This window comes from Herpailurus yagouaroundi, unplaced genomic scaffold (assembly GCF_014898765.1).
Source record: "Herpailurus yagouaroundi ecotype Mexico unplaced genomic scaffold, PumYag 77, whole genome shotgun sequence".
In the NCBI taxonomy this organism is placed as follows: domain Eukaryota; kingdom Metazoa; phylum Chordata; class Mammalia; order Carnivora; family Felidae; genus Herpailurus; species Herpailurus yagouaroundi.
The window spans coordinates 43,314,814-43,334,240 of record NW_024412388.1 but is presented as its reverse complement, the minus strand read 5'-3'; the positions used below and the strand labels follow the sequence as shown (position 1 = coordinate 43,334,240).

The window sequence follows — 19,427 nt, the reverse complement described above, 5'->3', positions numbered from 1 at the left end:
AATGTATACTCCAGAGCTGTCACACTGAGGCTGAGCGCTTACCTGAAATGGCATCAGCCTGGCTTCTCTCTCTTCCCTGTCCTGCTCCCCACTCACCCTTCCTGGCCTCCCCCAAGAGTACTTCTTTCATAAATCACTTCTCCCCCAAACCTCACCTTGTGGGGGGGGGGGGTCTGCTTTTGAGGAATCCACACCATGATAGCAGCCTTTGGCTCAGCAGGTTTGGGGGAGCTATTTCCCAGTAGCCTTTCTCAGCAGTTTCCACTGGGAACCACAGCCATGATTCCACTAAATTAGGAGCTAGGCTTCCTCTTAGCCACCTTGACCCCCTCGATCTACAGAACTAACAGGCAGAGTTGCCATACTGGCCTGGGTGGGGGTGGATGGTGGTCCTGATTCCCAACAGGCAACCGAGCTCTGCTGCACATGGGGAAAAGGAACGTCTGCCTGCAGCCTGGGTACTTACTGCGGTCAAGGAGAGATGCTTCCATGTCCTCTAATGGCAGCTGGGGGGAAGCTGCAACATGCAACGAAGACAGGATGACCGAGGACTCAGGCCCCGTGGAGGGGGGGGGAGGGGAGGCGGTGTATAGAACCGGGTCACCCTACCACATACGGAACTCCCACCAGCCCTTACAGAGCATAGGGGAACATAGAATGGGGGCTAGAAGAAAGTAGTAATGATTCCTGACTTCTGCCCCTCAATCCACTACAGACATGGTGACTGCAACCACTATCTATCGTACGTTGATCGATCAGTTTCCTTCCCCTTTCTTGCCATCTAGCTCGTGCTCTAGCTTAGCTTTCAGGTGGGAGCATGACCGAGTGACAGCACTCCGTGGCGATACAGCAGCTGATGCGCTTCCTGCCTCGCCCCCCCCCCCGCCATTTTGAAGATGAACGTCTCTTGCCCTGAGAGAAGAGCAAAGACACGGAGGGGCACAGGGGGGAACTGCAATAGTGACTCTCTGATTGCCCCTCTCCAGCCTACCCTCTGCCCTTCTCTGCCCTATTCTGTGCTGAGGGCCGAGCCAGATGGCTGCAAACAGCATCACGCGGGCTCCTTTGCCCTCCAGCTTCTGGCTGGGTTTGGCCAACGGAAGACACTCGCAGGGGGTCTGAGGGCGGGAGGAGAGCAAAGCAGGGCTGTTTCTAACTAGTCCCTCTATGGTCTGGGCTACTTTTTTGGGCTGAAGTTCTATCCCTTTATGACCACAGCAGGCTTCGGCGCACTCGGGGAACACTACTTGTGAGCCTTCCCAGGTGACTTCTGTTTCCTACCAGAGCCCTCACGGCCAGGAAACCTGTCAGACATGCAGTTAGAGAGGTCATGTAGATAAAGGTGTCACATGTCCGGAGCCCAGGCTAGCCCTCACCACGGACTAGATGGAGGGTAAGGACACGGACCTGCATGAGCCACTCTAGAGAAAGAGCACTGACAAGCAGAAAGGAGGGTCCGGGGCCCACTGGGGAGCGCCAGCCTCCAGAAGGCAGGCAGAGAAGGGGCAAAAGTGGCAATGGGTGGAGGAAGAGCAGCCATGAGACAGGAATGAGGAGAGAAGAGTGTTCCGGAAGTCTAGAGAAATGGGTGAAAACGTGTTAGGAGGTCAAGGGAGCAGAGGACAGAGAACGGACCCCAGGACTGGCCAAACAGTCATCACTGGTGACCTGAATGGGTGAGCTAGATGTCGTCCTTACCTGTGACGAACCCAAAAAAGAGGCAAGGAAGTACTGTGAAGTCTTGGAGACATGCAGGGCACATCAGGCATCAAAGGAGAGCAAGGCTGGACCCCCTCGTAGGGCTCTGAGCAGGCTACTCAGAGGTGTCCATGAGGCTCGAGGGAGGGCTTGCCTAGGCAGGGGACACTGCACAAGCACAGCCTAGAGGCATTTGGGGAAATTCCAGTGCAATGAGGACTAAGAGACATAGAAGACTCTGGAACAATCAGTTGGGTTGCAGGTTTCAAAGGCCTTGCAGGCCAGCCTGGGGAGCTGGGCCTCGGTCCTGGGGCAGTTGGGAGCCAGAGAAGGGCTTAGGTGGGGGAGTACTCAGATTGCGGTGTTAGGATGCCCAGGTCAGGATATGGGAGGGAGACACCCGTCTCATCGTAGGCGCAGCACAAGGCCAGGTCCATTGTAGGTGCCTGACGAATGCTTATTGACTCTGGGAACAGAACATGGGCTGTTGCGAATATTGAAGATGGTGGCTGACATCACCCCATGACTGATGTTAATATACTGCGGTAGTAAAAAATTTACTCCAAATTGGAAAAAAAAAAATCGAAAAGCCAGATGTTCAAAAGCACTGACTTAATTAAAGACTGACAGTGAACTGGCCAGGGTTTTAAAACCAGGTATGTTTCACACATTTCACAACGAGGTGTTATCGCTTATTTTCCCAAGTGGGGGGGTGTGGGGGGAGCAATTGCTTTAGCAAATGGCTGACAATGTTGGAAGGTAACTCAGGGTTTGCCGGGCAACTGGCTTATAGCTGGGAATTAATTGCCCATGAATGTGGAAAAACAGCCAAGTCCACACAGAGTGTTCCATGGACTGCATCTACTACCAAGAAGAAGAAAGAAAGAAAGAAAGAAAAAAGATGTTCTGATTCCAATTATAAAAAGAAAAAAGATGAAGAAAAGGCACCACCCAGCAGCTAATTACTGACAGGCCAATGCCTGCACTAGCTCAAATGCAAGAGCTGACATGATAGAATGTTCACGTCTTACTATCTGCTGTTTATAAAATGTAGCACAAAGGCTCAGAGGTGCTGTGCATCTGCTTACAGGATGCCGCTCAGCTTGGGGAACCCTCCCCAGCCTGCCTACCTGCTGATTCACCGAGGCTTAGGGTGGAAACCCTAGCCTGGGCTTGAGGGCAGGGGCAATGGATGTCCTCGGATGGAGAGTGGCCAGCCCCAGAAGGAGGGGAGCATGGGCTGGAGCCTGCTGGCCAAGATTCCCTCTGCAGATCCGCTATGGATGTGTCACCAGCCAAGGGTCTCTGAAGGCAGAGGGGTCCTCTGGATGGCCCCCAGTGGGGCCAATGTTGAGAAGAACATTTCAGTAGGAAAAAACACTTATAAAAATTAAGTGAACACTCGTAGCAAAAGATTGGAAACAACCTAAAAGTCTCATAGCAGGGGGGCTCCTGGGTGGCTCAGTCGGTTGAACATCTGACTTCGGCTCAGGTCATGATCTCACGGTCCATGGGTTCGAGCCCCGCGTGGGGCTCTGTGCTGACAGCTCGGAGCCTGGAGCCTGCTTCGGGTGCTGTGTCTCCCTCTGTCTCTGCCCCTCCCCCGCTTGTGCTCTGTCTCTCTCTGTCTCAAAAATAAATTTAAAAAATTAAAAAAAAATGTTTTAAAAAGTCTCATAGCAGGGCCCTGTGAAATAAATTAAGAGGCATCCATTCGATGAAATACTACACAGCTGCTAACAAGAATGAGGCAGCTGGGAGGCCCTCCAAACTTTAATGCAGAAGTTCATGATTGGAGCTGGGAAGAGAATTAAGGGCTCTGTGAACTTGGCTGGGGAAGAATTACATCTTGATTTTCACTAACCTCTAACTGTAATTTAGTGTTTCCTTCAATTAGGAACGTAGGCCACAAAGCCCAGAAGAATTAGCAGTGACATGATCACCAGAGAAGTCACAGATTTTTCTCATATCACTTTACAGTTGCTGCAGGTATCTCAAAAATATCAATTACATCACGACTTTGAAACTATTCATAATGATTACACCCACCACTAGATCTTGTTATTTAATGCATTAGTAAAGAAATGCATGTATTACTAAACCACAAATGTATTTCTCTATTTTGACAAGTATATTAAACATAATTGGTTTCCTCTGTAACCTTGTGTTTTATTTTATCCATTTAAAGCACTGCTCTGAAAAGGGGTCAGAGGCTTTCCCAGACTGACAAAGGGGTCCATGGCTCAAAAACGACTCCAAAGCCCTGATCTGGTGTTAATGAAAAGAGAAATGTGCAGAACAGCGTGGCTCATATGCTACCATTTGTGGGGTTTATTTAAAAAAAAAAAAAAAGCAGATCAATGGAACAGATTAAAAACTCCAGAAATAGACCTACACGAGTAGGTCCAACTGATGTTTGACAAAGGTATAAAAACAATTCAATGGAGGAAGGGGGGTCTTTTTAGTATGTGGCGCTGGAGCCCATGGACATCTATGGGCAAAGGAGGAAAAAACAATGAAAAACAAAAAACAAGAAAACAAACCCTCAACCTAAACTTCACACCTGATTACAAAAACTGAACGTAACATGTAGAAGGGAATCTGAATAAGTTGAGTGGACTGTGTCAATCTCAATATTCTGGTTGCGATCTTATCCTATAGTTTTGCGTAAAGTAACCATTGGGGAAAACTAGGTCACGGGTCCATGAGATTCCTCTGTATTATTTCTTTTTTAAAAAATTGTTTTAATGTTTGTTTATTTTTGAGAGAGAGAGGCACACACAGAGCGGGAGCGGGGAGGGGCAGAGAGAGAGGGAGACATAGAATCCAAAGCAGGCTCCAGGCTCTGAGCTGTCAGCACAGAGCCTGATGCGGGGCTCCAATTCACTAACTGTGAGATCGTGACTTGAGCCGAAGTCAGATGCTTAACTGACTGAGCCACCCAGGCGCCCCTCTGTATTATCTATTACACCTCCAAGCAAATATATAATTATCTCAAAATTAAAGATTCGTTAAACAAAATAAAGCTTGTACAAATTATCTCTGGAAGGAGACACAAAAAAGAGGGGACATCACCGAGGAGAGAAATGACAAAGGACAACAGGGGTGGAGAAAACTCTCGTTTCTGGCTTATGCTTTTAAATTGTGTACAATTTCCATGAATTCCTTATATTCACAATTAATTGTTTTTACTGTTTATTTATTTATTTTGAGAGAGAGAGAGAGACAGTGAGCTGAGGGAGGGGCAGAGAGAGAGAGGGAGAGAAAGAATCCCAAGCAGACCCCGCGCTGCCAGTGTGGAACCCAAAGTGGGGGCTCAAATTCACCGCAAGATCATGACCTGAACCAAAATCATGAGTCAGGCGCTTAACCGACTGAACCACCTAGGCACCCCTCACAATTAATTATTTTCAAAGCAAAACAAACATCTCCCGGAGAGAGATAAAGAAATGAGCATGAAAAGAAATCAAAACTATTCCCTAGGTTACACTTGAATTGCAAGCATTATGATTGATCAATTTCCCAGCAACCTTGTGAAAGGATTTCGATTACAATTTTAATATGCTATTAATACTCAGCTCTTTAAAAACTGACTTCACGCTTCTTTGTTCATTTTCAAAATGAACTTAAAGGGTTTGGGGGGAAAAAAATTAATGGTTTCATTCCTTGTGTAAGACCTGAGCTGGGTTGCTCTTTGTATTCAGCCTGTCCACGTCTTGAAAACCAGCTGTACTGGGGGGACTGCAGTCAGGCAGCAAGCCCCAAGACGCACCACGACTTCCCCAAGACTCATAGCCCTCCCTTTCTGGGAAGCAGGAAAGCACAGTGTGGTTAGGAACTTAGCTCAAGACTCAGGTGGAACTCGGATTTAATCCTGGCTCTGCCATTTATAGGCACTATGGCCAAGTACAAGAACTTAATCTCTGTAGGTCTCAGTCTTGCCATCTGTAAGTCAGGGGTATTATGGTGCCTGCCTGGAGGCGTCGCTGTGAGAATTCGCAGAGAGCATTTGTGAAAAGTGCTCAGTACAGTGCCTGGCACATGGGTAGCGCCCGGCAGTAAAGAGCCTCAGCTATTGGGCTTTGCAATTCTTAATCTCCTGACACGGTTTCAAAGAAGAGGCTTCTGTCAACCATCCAACCACGCAGGTACCACATACTGTACATTAAGAGGTGGCATTAGAAGTGGCATTTCAGGGGCGCTTAGGGTGGCTCATTTGGTTAAGCGTCTGACTTTGGCTTAGGTCATGATCTCACAGTTCTTGGGTTCAAGCCCCGCGTCGGACTCTGTGCTGACAGCTCAGAGCCTGGAGCCTGCTTCGGATTCTGTGTCTCCCTCTCTCTGTGCCCCTCCCCACTCATACTCTGTCTCTGTCTCTCAAAAATGAATAAACGTTAAAAAAAAATAAAAAAAGAAGAAGCATTTCATACAAGAGCTTCCTGTATCCTCAGCACACCCCTGAACTAATGTTACAGGGGCCAAGGGAGGCTCAGAGAAGAGATGCGATGTGCCCAAGAACACACAGCCGAGAGGAGGCAAGGGGTGGGGGGCTTAGCTGGGGGTGGAGCCCCTGGGGTGTGGCCAATGAGAAGAGGCTGTGACCCATCTAGGGTCTCTGAACAGCTCCCCAGTAAGAGGAACGTAGGCCCAGGTCCACCAAGACCACAGCACCCAGGAGTGGAAGGAGCTGTGAGGATCCCCAGAGCTGTAGGGAGAGGGTCTCATCCCCTGCGCTGGGCCCAGAGGGGTGTGTTTCGTCTCCAGGAGGGTGCAGAGCACCCCCACCCAACTCTCCGGAAAAACTGGGGGCATCACGGTGGGAGAGCTTCTCTCCAGTAAGGTTTGAGGAACCAAACCTATTTGTGCAGCCTTAGAAGACACGAGGACACAGACGTCCTTGCTCTGCACAAGCCACAAGAACAAGCGTTCCGTCAATCCTGGCTCACACAGTGGGGCTTAGGTGAACCCCAGGCCACGATGGGAGCTCAGGCAACGGGAAATGCTGACCGCCTTCTGGCTCAGAGGCCCGGAGGGCCCTTCCCACACCCGTCACCATGATGCCTCCTTTAGCATTTTCTCAGGAGGCTCTGTGTACTATGGTCAGTAGAGTGGGAAGTGGTTTCCAGAGGCAAAGATCTTTAGGCTGTTCTCCCTATACTATGCTAGAATCTGCTCAGAAACTAGGGAGATTTCGTACGGTTAAAAAAAAAATCTGAAGATAGGAACTCAGGGGAAAATGGGTATTAAAAACTCTGTAACTGGTGCCCACGGATGTATGTGGCCCTTTGCACACCCTTAGAAGCTGTGTGACATTGGGCAAATCGCTATCCTTCTCTTTGCCTCGCTTTCCTTCGTGAAATAGGGATGATAACGCACCTCTTCCCTGGATTGTTGTGAGGATTAAATGAGGGGAGGGGTGCAGTTCTCAGCACACAGCCTAGTTTCAGTGAAGGCTCACTCCCTGTTCGTCTGCCCCTGTGTGGGACCCCAGCAGACAGGGCACAAATGTAAGGCAAAAGATGCTGCAGTGAGCGGCAAGAGCAGGGCATCTCAACTCCTCACCCCCAAATCCCCAAGATGGCCCTGAGATGCAGCCATTCATTCTGCAACAGGCACTCGGTAACTACTTGCGGAACCAATGCTGAGCCCACATTGGGAGCTGGGGACTACAGGGACAAATGAGACCTTGTCTCTGCCTCCAGGAAATTTGAAGACTTGGGAGAGGGGCATCTATTCAGTGGGATGGGTCGTGTGATAGAGGGTTACAGAGGGCCTGGACAGGCTGAGTTGGCCTGGAGGAGGGCACAGGTGAGCTAAGTCTGAAAGGGTAAGTAGGAGATGAGGGGGTGTACGTGCAAAAGTGCAGAAAGGAGAGAGAGATTGGAATAAGCCATGGGACGCTGGGGTTGGGATTGGGGCTGGTGTCTGAAATATAGGAGGGTATCTATTTCACAGGCACAGCAAAGATGATTGCTGAGCAGTTGGCAATCACACAGCCCAGCCTAGAGGCTCATCATTCTGATTTCCCAGGGAGATCCCAGGTCTCTGGGGGGCGCTTCAAGCCCTGAGCTGCGGAAACCTATTCTTCCAGCTCAGCTGGCAACGGACCTGCGCGTGTCTCTGCGGCCAGTCGCTAGGCAACAGGCCCCGCCCGCAGCTGCTCCCCGCGCGCCCTCTCCTGGCGGCTTCCTGACAGTACCTCCGGCGTCAGGCAATGCCAGCCAGCTGCCTTCCAGAAGATTCTCCCAGCTCATAGCCAAGCCTCGGTTTTTAGGGATGAGCAGTGCTGCCGCTGGCTGCCGGTCTCTCTGCTTCCCATCCTTTTCTGCCTGGATCTCGCGGACTGCACCCCTGCAAAACCTGGGCTGGGCCAGCCTGTGAGAGAAGAGGCTGGAAAGCTGGGCAGATTGTTGCAGATACTGGCCTCAGAGCAGTAGGGAGCCATAGAAGGTGTGTGAGCAAGGCAGCATGCTCAGATCCTGTGTTTCAGTGCTCATGCTGAAGCTGCTTCAGGAACAGGGCATTCAGGGAGCAAAGATTGGATTGACTGGAAAGGCTACAGGGAGCAGGGGTCCACCGACACCACCAAGGTAAATAAGCATGGTGCGAACACACAGGAAGGGACAAGCTGGGGCTATCAGAACTTGGGCTTCACACCAGGGGTAAGGTAGGAAGGCAGGTCTCCAACCCTGTCCCACAGTTGGTCTTTTCACCACAGCAGGCACCTTCAAGGTTCCAGGAAAGATGCTAACCAGTTTTCAGACAGTCTTCAGATCACAGGCGTATAGAACTAAGCAACCTTCCTCTTCCTAGAGTCCTGTGGACATGGACTCTGGCAACAGGACACTGCGCTTCTCAGCAGGCCAGGGCTTCCTATCTCAAACCTCACAGGCTAACCAAACATCCTGTTTCCTTGCACTGGTCTGGAATGTTACAGAGTACACGTGGTCAGACTCTCCCACTTCTGTGTGCATTGAGCAAAAATGCTTTGATTAATGTAGCTTGGTCGGAAAATCTTTCAAAACATGGAGTCTAAGATAAGACAAAGTGTATTGAAAAAGTAGGGGTTGGGGCGCCTGGGTGGCTCGGTCGGTTAAGCATCCGACTTTGGTTCAGGTCACGATCTCACGGTCCGTGAGTTCGAGCCCCGCGTTGGGCTCTGTGCGGACAGCTCGGAGCCTGGAGCCTGCTTCGGATTCTGTGTCTCCCTCTCTCTCTGCCCCTCCCCTGCTCATGCTCTGTCTCTCTCTGTCTCAAAAATAAATAAACGTTAAAAAAAAAAAAGAAATAGGGGCACCAATCCAGCCTCACTTGGAGGGTGAGAGAGGCCAATGGGAATCCAGGGCCACTGCAGTACTGTGTACCCAAGGACAGGACTGGGGGGGGGGGGGGCCGGTACGGGGGTGCTTCCGACTCAAAGCCAGGCTAATCCAAACCCAGACTGAAGCCAGTGCTGACCTACAGGCCTACAGGGCTTGGGTCTGCCCCGCTGAAAGCACTGTCTGTAAAGCCCTAACTGAAAAATTCCTAGGACTGTACCTGTTCCAGTGCCTTCTAACAGAACAGGTCCAGGCCTAGCTACTACACGGATGGTGGGAGAACATGGAGTATCACTTCTCGGTGATCTTCCTGCCACTTGTCCTGTGAGGATGCTACAGGTCAGGCAGGAAGCAGGTCAGTTTGTTCTCTTGAAGACCAGTCCTTCCCTGGACAGAGAACAGGACACGGTCTCTCACCCAGAATCCTTCACTCCAGGTGCCCTATTCTCTTTCCGCACCCCCTACCGGGAGTGCCTACTTTCACCTAGTTCACTCGTGCTCTTTAAGACATGGTCGAGGCCCCAAGTGCTCTTTAAGACGTGGTCGAGGCCCCAACTTCTCCAGAAGGCTATCTCTGCCCACCCACACAGCCGGGGAAGGGAAACTAGAAGAAATCTTTATATTTTATGTGTCTGAATCCGATGTCTGAATCCGATTTCCTCAAAAGGTCTCCACTGCTTAAGAAAAAGGTAGTGACAGTAACAATAATAATTAAAAAAATCTAGTAGCCTAGCCCAAGCGTCTCACTTGATAACAGAGGGAAAGGGAAAGGGGAGGTAGACTAGGGAGTGGCTTGCCAGGCCCTGACCCCCAACCCAACACTGCCTTCCATAAGGATTTAAAAAGAGAATAAACCTTCCACAAGAATTTCCAATGCTCATTTTATTTCAACAGTCAGCTGTCCCCAGAGAAGGAACGGATACCACAGATGATTTAGAAGCACCATTCTATTGTCTGAGAACTGTATCAGTGCTTACAAACAGCCTACTTTTTAAAGTTGGCAATCACTATAAAAATATCAAATAATCAAACGTTAATAGATTTTTTTAAACCAGAAATGATGCCTATAATGGCTTAAACTTTATGGATGGGAGCCCCGGCGGTCAGAATGCTCAGTAAAGCCCATTGGAGAAGGGGTGCGGGGCAGTGGCCAGGCAGCCCTCGGGAGCCCGAGCACAAGGAAGGACGCTGCAGAACCTGCCGTCAACGCCCTGGGCCCCCGCTGCTCCCACCAGCCACCTGGATGTGCTGGAAGCTTGGTGTCTGTGCCCCCAGCTGGGACCAAGCAGAGGCAGAAGCAGAAGGCTGAAATAGATGTGCCTCCTGTCCTGGAACCCGGCCTGAGGAAATCAAAGACCGCGTCTGGGAGTGAATCTGACAGCGGCACAGCCTGGACACGGTTAAATTCATTCCTAAATGTGAGCTTCCACCAGCCCCCCGATCCTCAGAGCCCTGGCCTTCCCCTGCTAACCATCCTCCATCCTGTTCAGTCCCCCATCCCGGGACTGAGAGGACCCTAGAAATCACCCTCCTTCTTCCTGTCTTGAAATGCAAATTAACTGCTCTCTTAAGCCTACTACTATCCTTCCTCCCTACCCATCCCTGAACTCGAACAAGAACATCATCGCTGTAACACCCCCAAAGCGCCCCCGCTGCTGGCCCGAGAGCCCGGACCTAGTCGGACTGCTCCTGAGAGGGCGGCTGGCTGGGCTCAGGCGGTGGTTCCTCCCCCTCCTCGTTCTTCTCGGGCGGCACCTCGGGCGGCTCCTCCGGCGCCGGTGCTGGCACCTTCACATCCTGGTCGTCTGTGAAGGACAAAGAAGAGGGGCTGGGTTTACAGGATTCACTAGGAGGAAGATTACCTACCTTCAGATGTAAACTTTCTATAAGGCATTCTCACCCTTCCTGGTCCCCGTGGAGAAGGACTTTGCCTCTCATTTGCTAGTCTGGACACTGGCAATCTAGCCCCCTGCCACATGACACAGACTCAGGTTCAAACTCCGGCTCTGCCTGTGCGAGCTGGGGGACAAGAAGCGAGCTACTCCCCAGCTCTGAACCTCAGCCTCTTTCCGTCAAATGAGAGAGCTACCTGGCAACATCAAGGTCAGCAAGAGGACGAGGGGAAACAGTGAGAATGCTAATGCCTTCCTCGTTCTAGGTTCTGTTTAATCCTCAGAATAACCTCGTGAGGTAGGAACCATTGTTAGTCCGCTTTTGCAGAAGGTGAAGCTGAGGCACCAGGGGGTGAATTAACTTGCCCAAGGTCACGGCAGCTGGTAAATGCCAGAGCCAGGACCAATACCCAGGCTGTCTGGCTCTGGGGCCGGCATGCTTCAAGCTACGTCCCGTCTCCCCATCCTGTGGGTCTAGGCATCGCACACACAGCCAAGTGTGCGACAGGCCTTAGTTTCTTTTCCTAAGGCGACTCAGGGAAGGATAGAAAGGGGAAAAAAATACCCTAGAACCCTTAAAGCTGCGAGAGTCTCAAAGGAAAACCAAAGCATTTCTACATCCCGAATTTCAGTTATCACAGGAACCCTGTGACATGACCCATTTTACAGATGAGAAGACGGAGTCCTAGAGAGGGTATGAATGCCCGAGGTCACCCAGCGCACCAGTGGCAGAGCTGTGAAGGACAGGGTCCCTAGCTCCTGGTCTGTTTCTCTCTACAAGTGGCCTGGGGTAAAGGACCCTTCCCCAGCCGGCCCAACCCAGCTCCAGCTACTGCTCCAGGCTCCGCACCTGCCATTTCCCTAGCCAGAGAGGCCCCAGCCGAGCCAGAGAAGCCTGGCACCTCTGGTCTTCTGAACACACCACATGCATGCCACCCTCCACGTCTCTTCCCACAGGCCCTGGGAAGGGGAGGGAATTAGCAGCGGACCCGGAGCCAGACAGAATTCTGTTGAAATCTAAGCTCTGCCATCTGCCACTTACGTATGCGAGAACCTCTCAGGGTGCTGTTGGTTTTCTCACCTGAGACTGGGGACCCCCTCTCTTAGATGCTCGCATAGGGAATAAAGGGAGGGATATAAGGAAAGAGCTTATCCCAGGGTCTGATACATTTTAAGTTCTGTTCTCCATTTCCCTTCTCTCCACATCCACTTCAGATCAGGTCCCCCTTCCTCTAGAAAGTCTTCCTGGCTCCCCCAGAAGCTGGACTAGAGGTCACTTACCAGTGGTCTCCTTGTCTGTGTCAGACAGGACAGCAAGAGAGAAAGATGCTGGTGGCGGCGGCGGCGGCGGCGGCAGCGGTGGGAGGAAGTGGAGCGCAGACAGGAAGCCGGGCGGGAGGAACTGAGGCTGCTGCGGAGGCGGAGGCGGCGGGTAGTAGCTTGGCTGGAAGTCTCCCACCGACTCTGACACCTGCACAGCACACACACAGCAGAGAAGCCAGACAGGAAGAGGCTTAGCCAGATGGGCTGATCAAACAGGTCTCATACTTCTAAATGGGGGGCTCCCCAAGAGGTCGATTCGCCTCTCTGACCTAAACAGCTGGGCACAGGGCACTCGGAACAGGGTGTTCAGCAAATACCCACCAAATAACTGAAGGCAAGAACAAATACCGGCACATCTCAGGTGAGCCTGGGGAGCAGCCAGGCTCCCTAGTGTCATCCTCACTATAATGATGGAAAACAGTGTCAGTGAGGTGAAGCTTCAGGCCCAGGGCCACAGAGCTGGCCACAGAGGCAGAACTGGAGCCCAAGTCTGTCGGACTCCACTGCTCTGTGCTGAATGCATCCCAACCCCCTGTGGCCCCATTTTCTGGTATAGCTAAGGACTTGAAATTGAGAGTCGGGGGCCTTTGGAAGCCCTGTTCCAATACAACAGCGTGTGGTGCAGCTGTTAGAGGCAAGGGAAGCTGGGAGACCTCAGCAAAGCAACTTCAGCAGTTAGCCCTTCCACGTTTCTGTTCCTTCTTCAGAACATGGAAGCTGAGCTCATGCCACAGGACCCCAGGGCTGGAGTGGGGGCATCTGGAGTGAGGACTACACAGATTGGAGCTTAACCCAGAAAGACATGAATGTAATAAAAAAAAAAAAAAATTTCATTGGGATGCCTGGGTGGCTCAGTTGGTTGAGCATCCGACTTGGGCTCAGGTCATGATCTCACGGTTTGGCAGTTCGAGCCCTGCGTCAGGCTCTATGCTGACAGCTCAGAGCCTGGAGCCTGCTTCGGATTCTGTGTCTCCCTCTCTCTCTGTCCATCCCCTGCTCATTCTCTGTCTCCCTCTCTCTCAAAAATAAATAAACATTAAAAAATTTTTAAATAATAATAAATTTCAGATGTAGTTCCTATCATTTACTTCTCCATCCAGATCCTTTAGAGCAGCAATTTACATGCCATGTTCTAGAGAATCCTAATGTCCTAGAAGAGATCTGATGTGCTCTTAAAAGTGGTCTTTGTTAAGGCAGTTTGAGAAACCCCACACACTGCCCCCACACTGGTGAGTCACACATGAGCATATTAAAGCCTTGAGACAATCTGCAAAAATCATTTCCTAACTTAAGTTAACCACAAGGAAAGGAAGAAAGCCCACCTTTAGGTGCCTGCTACATGCCAGACCCTGTGCCAGGCACACCTTACCATGCATTACACCTATTCCGTCTGTCAATGGCCCCGTGAGATAGGTACTCTTACCCCTACTATACAGACCGAGAACCTGAGTGAGATCCTCAGAGGTTACATGACTTCCCCAGGCCATATGGTTAGTAAACAATGGAGGCAAGATTGGATCCCAGGTCTGTCGAGCTCCAAGCTTGTGCTGTTTTGTGGGAAGAGAACAGAGGAAGTAAAGCAGCAGCAAATGGGGCAGGGACAGGAATAGGAGGCTGAAGACCTCTCCGGAGAGTATCTCAGAGCCTGGGCAGGGTGCAGCAGGACAAGGATGAAAGCAATTCATAGGCTCTTGGGTTTGAAACAGCTTCACAAATAAACGCCTGATCCTTTATCCAGACGTGGAGGGGGTGGGAAGGGGGATTATTAGTGCTTTAATTCCAAGCTGCTCAGCCAAGTCTCTCACTGGATCACAGCTCCTGCCTGGGGCCTGTGGTGGCAGCTCAGGCCCAGATAAACCAACTGAGATCACACTCTTAACAAAGGCCGTCTGGCAAGCCTGTCAATCAGAGCCCTACCCTGGACGCCAGGCTCCATCCAAGCTTCTGTGTGAGCAGACGGTGGGTGCGTGCTCCACTTGGCCAGGGCCCCCTCTTTGTGTGAAGGCTGGAGGCACCGTGCTCTCCTTGGGCTGCGAGGGGGTGGCCAGCGCCCACAGAGTTCAGGGGTGGTGGGGAGTCAAGGGCCATGTTTGCTCCTCTGCACGACAGACACACCTCAGGCGGCACAAAGTGCCAGGGCTCCAGAGTTGGGGTGACTGCCACTCTGTTACTGAGCAGCTGTGTAATCTGAATCCCCAGTTCTGTGACCATGAGCAACTACTTAGCTTCTCTGAGTCTTCTTCCTCTACTCTACAGTGGGGTAATACAGCGTGCCCTGATGGCTCACATAAGGGTCCGGAGGCGCCCCAGAAATTCTCAAGACCAGTGGTTTCCAAACTGTTTCCCCTTGAATCAATGGAAAAGGACTTATCAGTATCTAAAGTATCTAAAACAGACAGCAGAGCTGCTGCTGGGGCTGCAGCAGGAGTGGGGACCCAGCGCCCTGGGTGCATGACCTGCCTGGACACCTCTGGAAGCTCACCGCTCCACACTCTGCAGCTAAGACTCTCGGTACGTACATGTCAGGCGTTCCTCCTCCTTCTCAGTCACTTTCCGCGTTAAACAAAGAAGCCTGCTCTGTCCTCGCTCTTCTCTACCCTCCACCCAAGAGAAACACCTAACACCCAGAGTTAGGCTTTTAGTTCTGAGGGAGGCAGGAAAGGTAATAGGGGTCTACTTTTCCATGAGCTTGAGCTGCATTGGAGTGGACCTTCCCTACAGGCCCAGCCTCATGGGCCCAAAGTCAGGACCGGATACCCAGGCCTCTACCCTGCAGTCATCACAGGTCTCAGGGTTGCCAAAAGGGAAAGGGCTTTTAACCACTCTGGTCTGGAAGGAGCTGGTAACGAAGGCCACAAAACCTGATCACCCCGACTCGTACCTCACATAACAGGGATGGCCTGACTCTTACATACTCAATATTCAAAACTCCAGGCTTATGTCGGGGGAATGTTTCCATATTTTTCATGACTAAGCTTAAATTCCTCCTGAAAGCCCTCTGCAGTCTCAAGCGGCCCATACCTTTGGGCGGGGGACCTACGTCTGCTCCTGGCTCCGCCCTCAACTATGTGGTTCCAGGACAGTGATGCCTCCTTTCTGGTACCCAGCAAAATGAAGCACCCTTCCAACATCAGCATCCCGTGAGTCCAGGCTGGTGGTCACTCACCCGGTCGGTGGTACTGTGTGGCTATTCCCGGGTTTATCTGAGATGTGTCTGCATTCGTTCTTGCTTGAGCTCCCAGCTCTGAAAAGCACATGCCACAGCCCAGGCCAACTTGTTTACACGCGAATGGACTTGCCTACACATGTGCACCCCCACAGGTGTACATGGCACAAGGTCAATGTTCTATCCATCCTACCAGTGCTCAGGGCCTGGCACAGCCTGGCACAGCGGCCTGCTTCCTGGGATTGAGGATCCGTAATGGCAACAGGGCATGTGGGATAAGGAGGAACCAGGAAAGGAGTGAGGAGGGGACTTACCAAGCTTCCTACATGGTAGGGGCTGCAGGACACATGCCGGAAGCCCCGCTGCAGGGGGATCCCCGGAGGCGGGGATCCATCCTGGTAGCCCAGCGGGAATGCACAGTAGGAATGCATGTTGGAGCAGCTGGGGTACAGCTTGGAAGGCTGTCTCTCCAGGTGCTCAGGCCCCACCACATGATCTGAGCTGATGTTCAGAGGGAGCCCTGAAAAGGTAAGCAATGACGGAAGTGTTAACACAGAGCTAGGAAAAAGAGCATCACATCACTGTGCGAAGGCAGCACACAACACTCAGATCCACTTAGAAAGATCTCCCACGTCCATTATGCTTTTGATGCTCCCTGCTTTTTAAGCCCTTCAGCCGCGTCCCACTGCTTAGAAAAAGTCCTTGGCATAGCCACAAAGCCTCATGAGGGCTGGTTCCTGCCTCCACTCCAGCCTCCGCATGCACTATAACCCAACAGCTTCCCCTTTCTCATCAACCTCAAGGCCTTCACAGATGCTGTTCCCTCAGTTTAGAAGACTTTCCCCCCTAATCCCACTGTGCCTCTGGAAGTCCTCAGCTCCTACTCTTCCTTCAGACCACAGCGAGCCCATCAATTATTAGAGCTCTTTACATTGATTTGTGTGATTCCTCGACCGGTGCTGTCCCTCCCACAAAGACAAGATCCTTGAAGGCAACAAATGTGCCTTTGCCCTCTTCACTTCTTCATCACTAGTGAATGGCACATAGTTAAATGCTCAGCCCCTGTTGAGATGGAACAAAGAAAGGCACTGTGTCTATGGAAAGGTATCTTCTAGAATTGCTATTTCAGGTCTGTCTTCCCCATCTAGTTTCCTGGGGACCCACATTTTACTAGAATGTCCCAGAAGACAGAAATGGCCTTCAGAAAGCATCCAGGCCGGTCCCCTTAGCGTAGAGGGGAGAGGCTGCCACAGAAGGAAGGAGCTCGCCGAAGGTGACTGAGCAGTTCCCCTAGCCTCCTGTGCTCTTCCTACCACACAGCCATAGGGAAAACCAAAAAAGAGCGTGTCTCTGCCCATAAAGAGCGTCAAATCTACATATGACTTGCGATTGAAATTTTAAAGAGCCTCCAATCTATGACTTGAAATTGTACTTTTAATAGTGCAAACCACAAGACATAGAGAACCATGTAATTTATGCATGTGATGGGTGGGGAGAAAAAGAAGCAACATCAATATTTCAACCGTTCTCCAGTGGGGAACATAAAACGGTCTCATTCCCACGCCCGGGAAAAGGGTGCGTAGGGGTGCGCAGGCGCAATGGGCTAGGGCCCTTGCAGGGGAAGTCCGGTGGGAGGAGCCTCCAGCTTCTAAAAACGGAAGGAGTGCGCAGGCGCAGTCAGGGCTGAGCAGGCCCACCCACAGTGGCCTCCTGAAGGAGGCGCCACCAGCCCAAGAAAAAGGCGGGAAGAAGCGCGCAAGCGCAGTAGGCCGCCTCTCGAGGGTCTTCCTGAAGAAGGACCCACAGCCAAGGCGTCTGGGGGCCATTTTCTTTCTTGCTAGACGGCAAAGCAAGAAGCTAAATTTTAACATTTTAACGGCCGTCAGAACCGCCCGTTCCTTTCTAACTCTCTCCCGTCACCTTTTTCCAAAATGCCACCCAACCCAAATCTCTGTTTAGAGGAAAGCTTCCCAAAGCAAGAGTACCTCTGGAAAGCATTTTCCCCACCCCCACCCCGAGGGTCCATCCCCGCAGGATCCAGGATGGCCTGGGCTGCCAGCGTAAGGCACTGGAGAGGAATCCCAGGCGGGGCGAGGCCACGCAGGGCCTGGGAATCTTACCGAAGTCGAACGGCAGGCTGGGCAGGGGCCGCAACGGACTGCGCAGCCCCAGGCGGTCAGGGCACCCCCTGCCTGCTACCTCCATCCCAAGCTGGGGCCCCACCGAACCGGGCATGGCCACGGCGGCTCGATCGCCGCTCGGCCCCACGTGGCCGCGGCCGTGGCCGCCCAGAACTGGCTGGAAGGCGCTCGGGCCGGGGCTCGGGCCCCGTGGGGGCCTCTCTGGGAAGCCGGCGGCCACGCGGCACTCGGGGCCTGGCTCCCAGTCTCCCGAAGCGGTCAGCAGAGGCAGCTGGCAGAGGCTTGCGCCCAGGGCTGCGGCCGCGGCCGCGGCCCCTGTCAACAGCTCCGGGCCCTGCGCGACGAGGGCCCCGTCCTGCTCCTCCTCGGAGGCCTGCTTCTTGAGCACCTTCTGCGCAGCCATGATCTTCTGGCGCTCGGTGATCAGGTAGCACTTCTCGCAGGTGCACTGCTTCCAGCGGCACTTGCCCGCATGGCCCTTGACCGGCACCAGAAAGCCATGGTTCCGGCACCTGGAGCACTTGGGGGTGCGCAGCATCTTGTCTGCCAGCTTGGCAGGGTCTTCCTTCATAGCACAACCGCCACCTCTGGGAGCTGCAGAGCGAGTGCGGCAAGGATAAGTGGCGCCCCACAAGTCTCTGCTGCTGGGGACTTTGGATACACTTGTAACAAAGCAGTTCTCCGTAGTCCCGGGAACTGCTGCAGGACCCTTGCATTTTCCCTCCTTTTTTGGAGTGCAGAATTTGGAGTCGTTGTGTGCCTTGGTTAATTACATGCAAGGGATTGAGTTGATTAAGTTCTTCATGGAATGCTATTGCATGTATGTCTTCTGTGTTATCTGAAGTCTTACGCAGTTAATTTTCCAAACTTTCTGTTCCCGCCACACCGCAAAGTATTTTTGTAACTTCAAAAAAGGCGGAGTGACGTTCAACAGTCCACAGATTTAAAGCACCAGAGAAGCCGAGCTCTCAGTAAACCCATTCCAGGAGAAAAGCATTCTAAGGGAAACCGTGTTTCTCCTCCCAAAAGTTGCTGCTTCTGCTGAATTTCATTTCCCTCTCTTTGCTGAGAAGCAACGGTTCACAGTGATGCTTCCAGAATATTCTCAAGAGCTCCGTGCAGTGTGATGGTTGTGCAAGGGTCTGCCCTTAGACGAAGGCTCTTATTGGTATAGAAATGCTCTTCTGGAAAATGGTACATTGCTGTTGTGGATGCCTTCCAAAGTAAAGCATATTTGCGACAGGATATTTTAGCATGAGTTTTTTATCATTTCTTAACGTTTTTTACCATTTCTTAACGTTGCCAGTAAATTTAGCTATCCCTATAAAGCAGCCTAAATATCGGGACACCTGAAAACTGGCACAAATTTCATAGTTTTACAATGCTACTAAATTAATTCATTTTCTTGTATGATAGAAATTTATGCCACTCTGAGGTCTTTTTTTCTTTTCTTTTTTTAGGCCCCTAAAATAGGAAAAAAAAAAAAAGGGGGGGTCACTAATACCTAAGTTGAAAAGCCTATAATCATAGGATCAGTCATATTTAAGGAGATAGTTACACTTAAAACCTGACTAAAATGTGTGTGTTTTAAACTGACCTTTTTCTGAATTTCTTTTTCTGGTAGGAGAATGGTAGAAGCCGAGGCCTGGTGTCCACCTTGATTTTCCTGAGCTCGTGGTAGTGGCTGTCCTTTGCACTTCTCGCGAGCCTCCAGACAATAGGAAATGGTTGCCCTTCTGAGGCTGATACCGAAAGCAGAAAAGAGGTTTGTAGAACCCTTTTCTGCTTGAAAGAAACATATTCCTCATTTTAATAAGAGGGCAAAAGTATATGCTTCCTGTATTATTTGGCCCTTCAGGAATTCCACTGGTAATTTTATAGCCATTTA

General features: G+C 51.4%; 1 protein-coding gene across 1 annotated transcript; it reads right to left on the bottom strand.

The window, feature by feature from the left end:
• Positions 1-9,882: 9,882 nt before the first annotated feature.
• Positions 9,883-18,924, bottom strand: DMRTB1 (DMRT like family B with proline rich C-terminal 1). Its single transcript, XM_040470312.1, has 4 exons — positions 17,519-18,924; positions 15,713-15,918; positions 12,191-12,380; positions 9,883-10,822 (listed from the first exon to the last, which is right to left on the bottom strand). Exons 1-4 carry the CDS (start codon positions 18,108-18,110, stop codon positions 10,692-10,694), a joined length of 1,119 nt encoding a protein of 372 aa, XP_040326246.1. The 5' UTR covers positions 18,111-18,924; the 3' UTR covers positions 9,883-10,691.
• Positions 18,925-19,427: the final 503 nt, after the last annotated feature.

Bases quoted from the DNA above. Each gene is read 5' to 3' on its own strand.
- DMRTB1 (XM_040470312.1), bottom strand. From the start codon at position 18,110: ATGAAGGAAGACCCTGCCAAGCTGGCAGACAAGATGCTGCGCACCCCC. The intron at 15,919-17,518 runs GTAAGATTCCCA...TTACCTTTTCAG, and splicing joins CAGCCTGCCGTTCGACTTCG to GGCTCCCTCTGAACATCAGC. The intron at 12,381-15,712 runs GTAAGTCCCCTC...TGTGCTGTGCAG, and splicing joins CCTACCATGTAGGAAGCTTG to GTGTCAGAGTCGGTGGGAGA.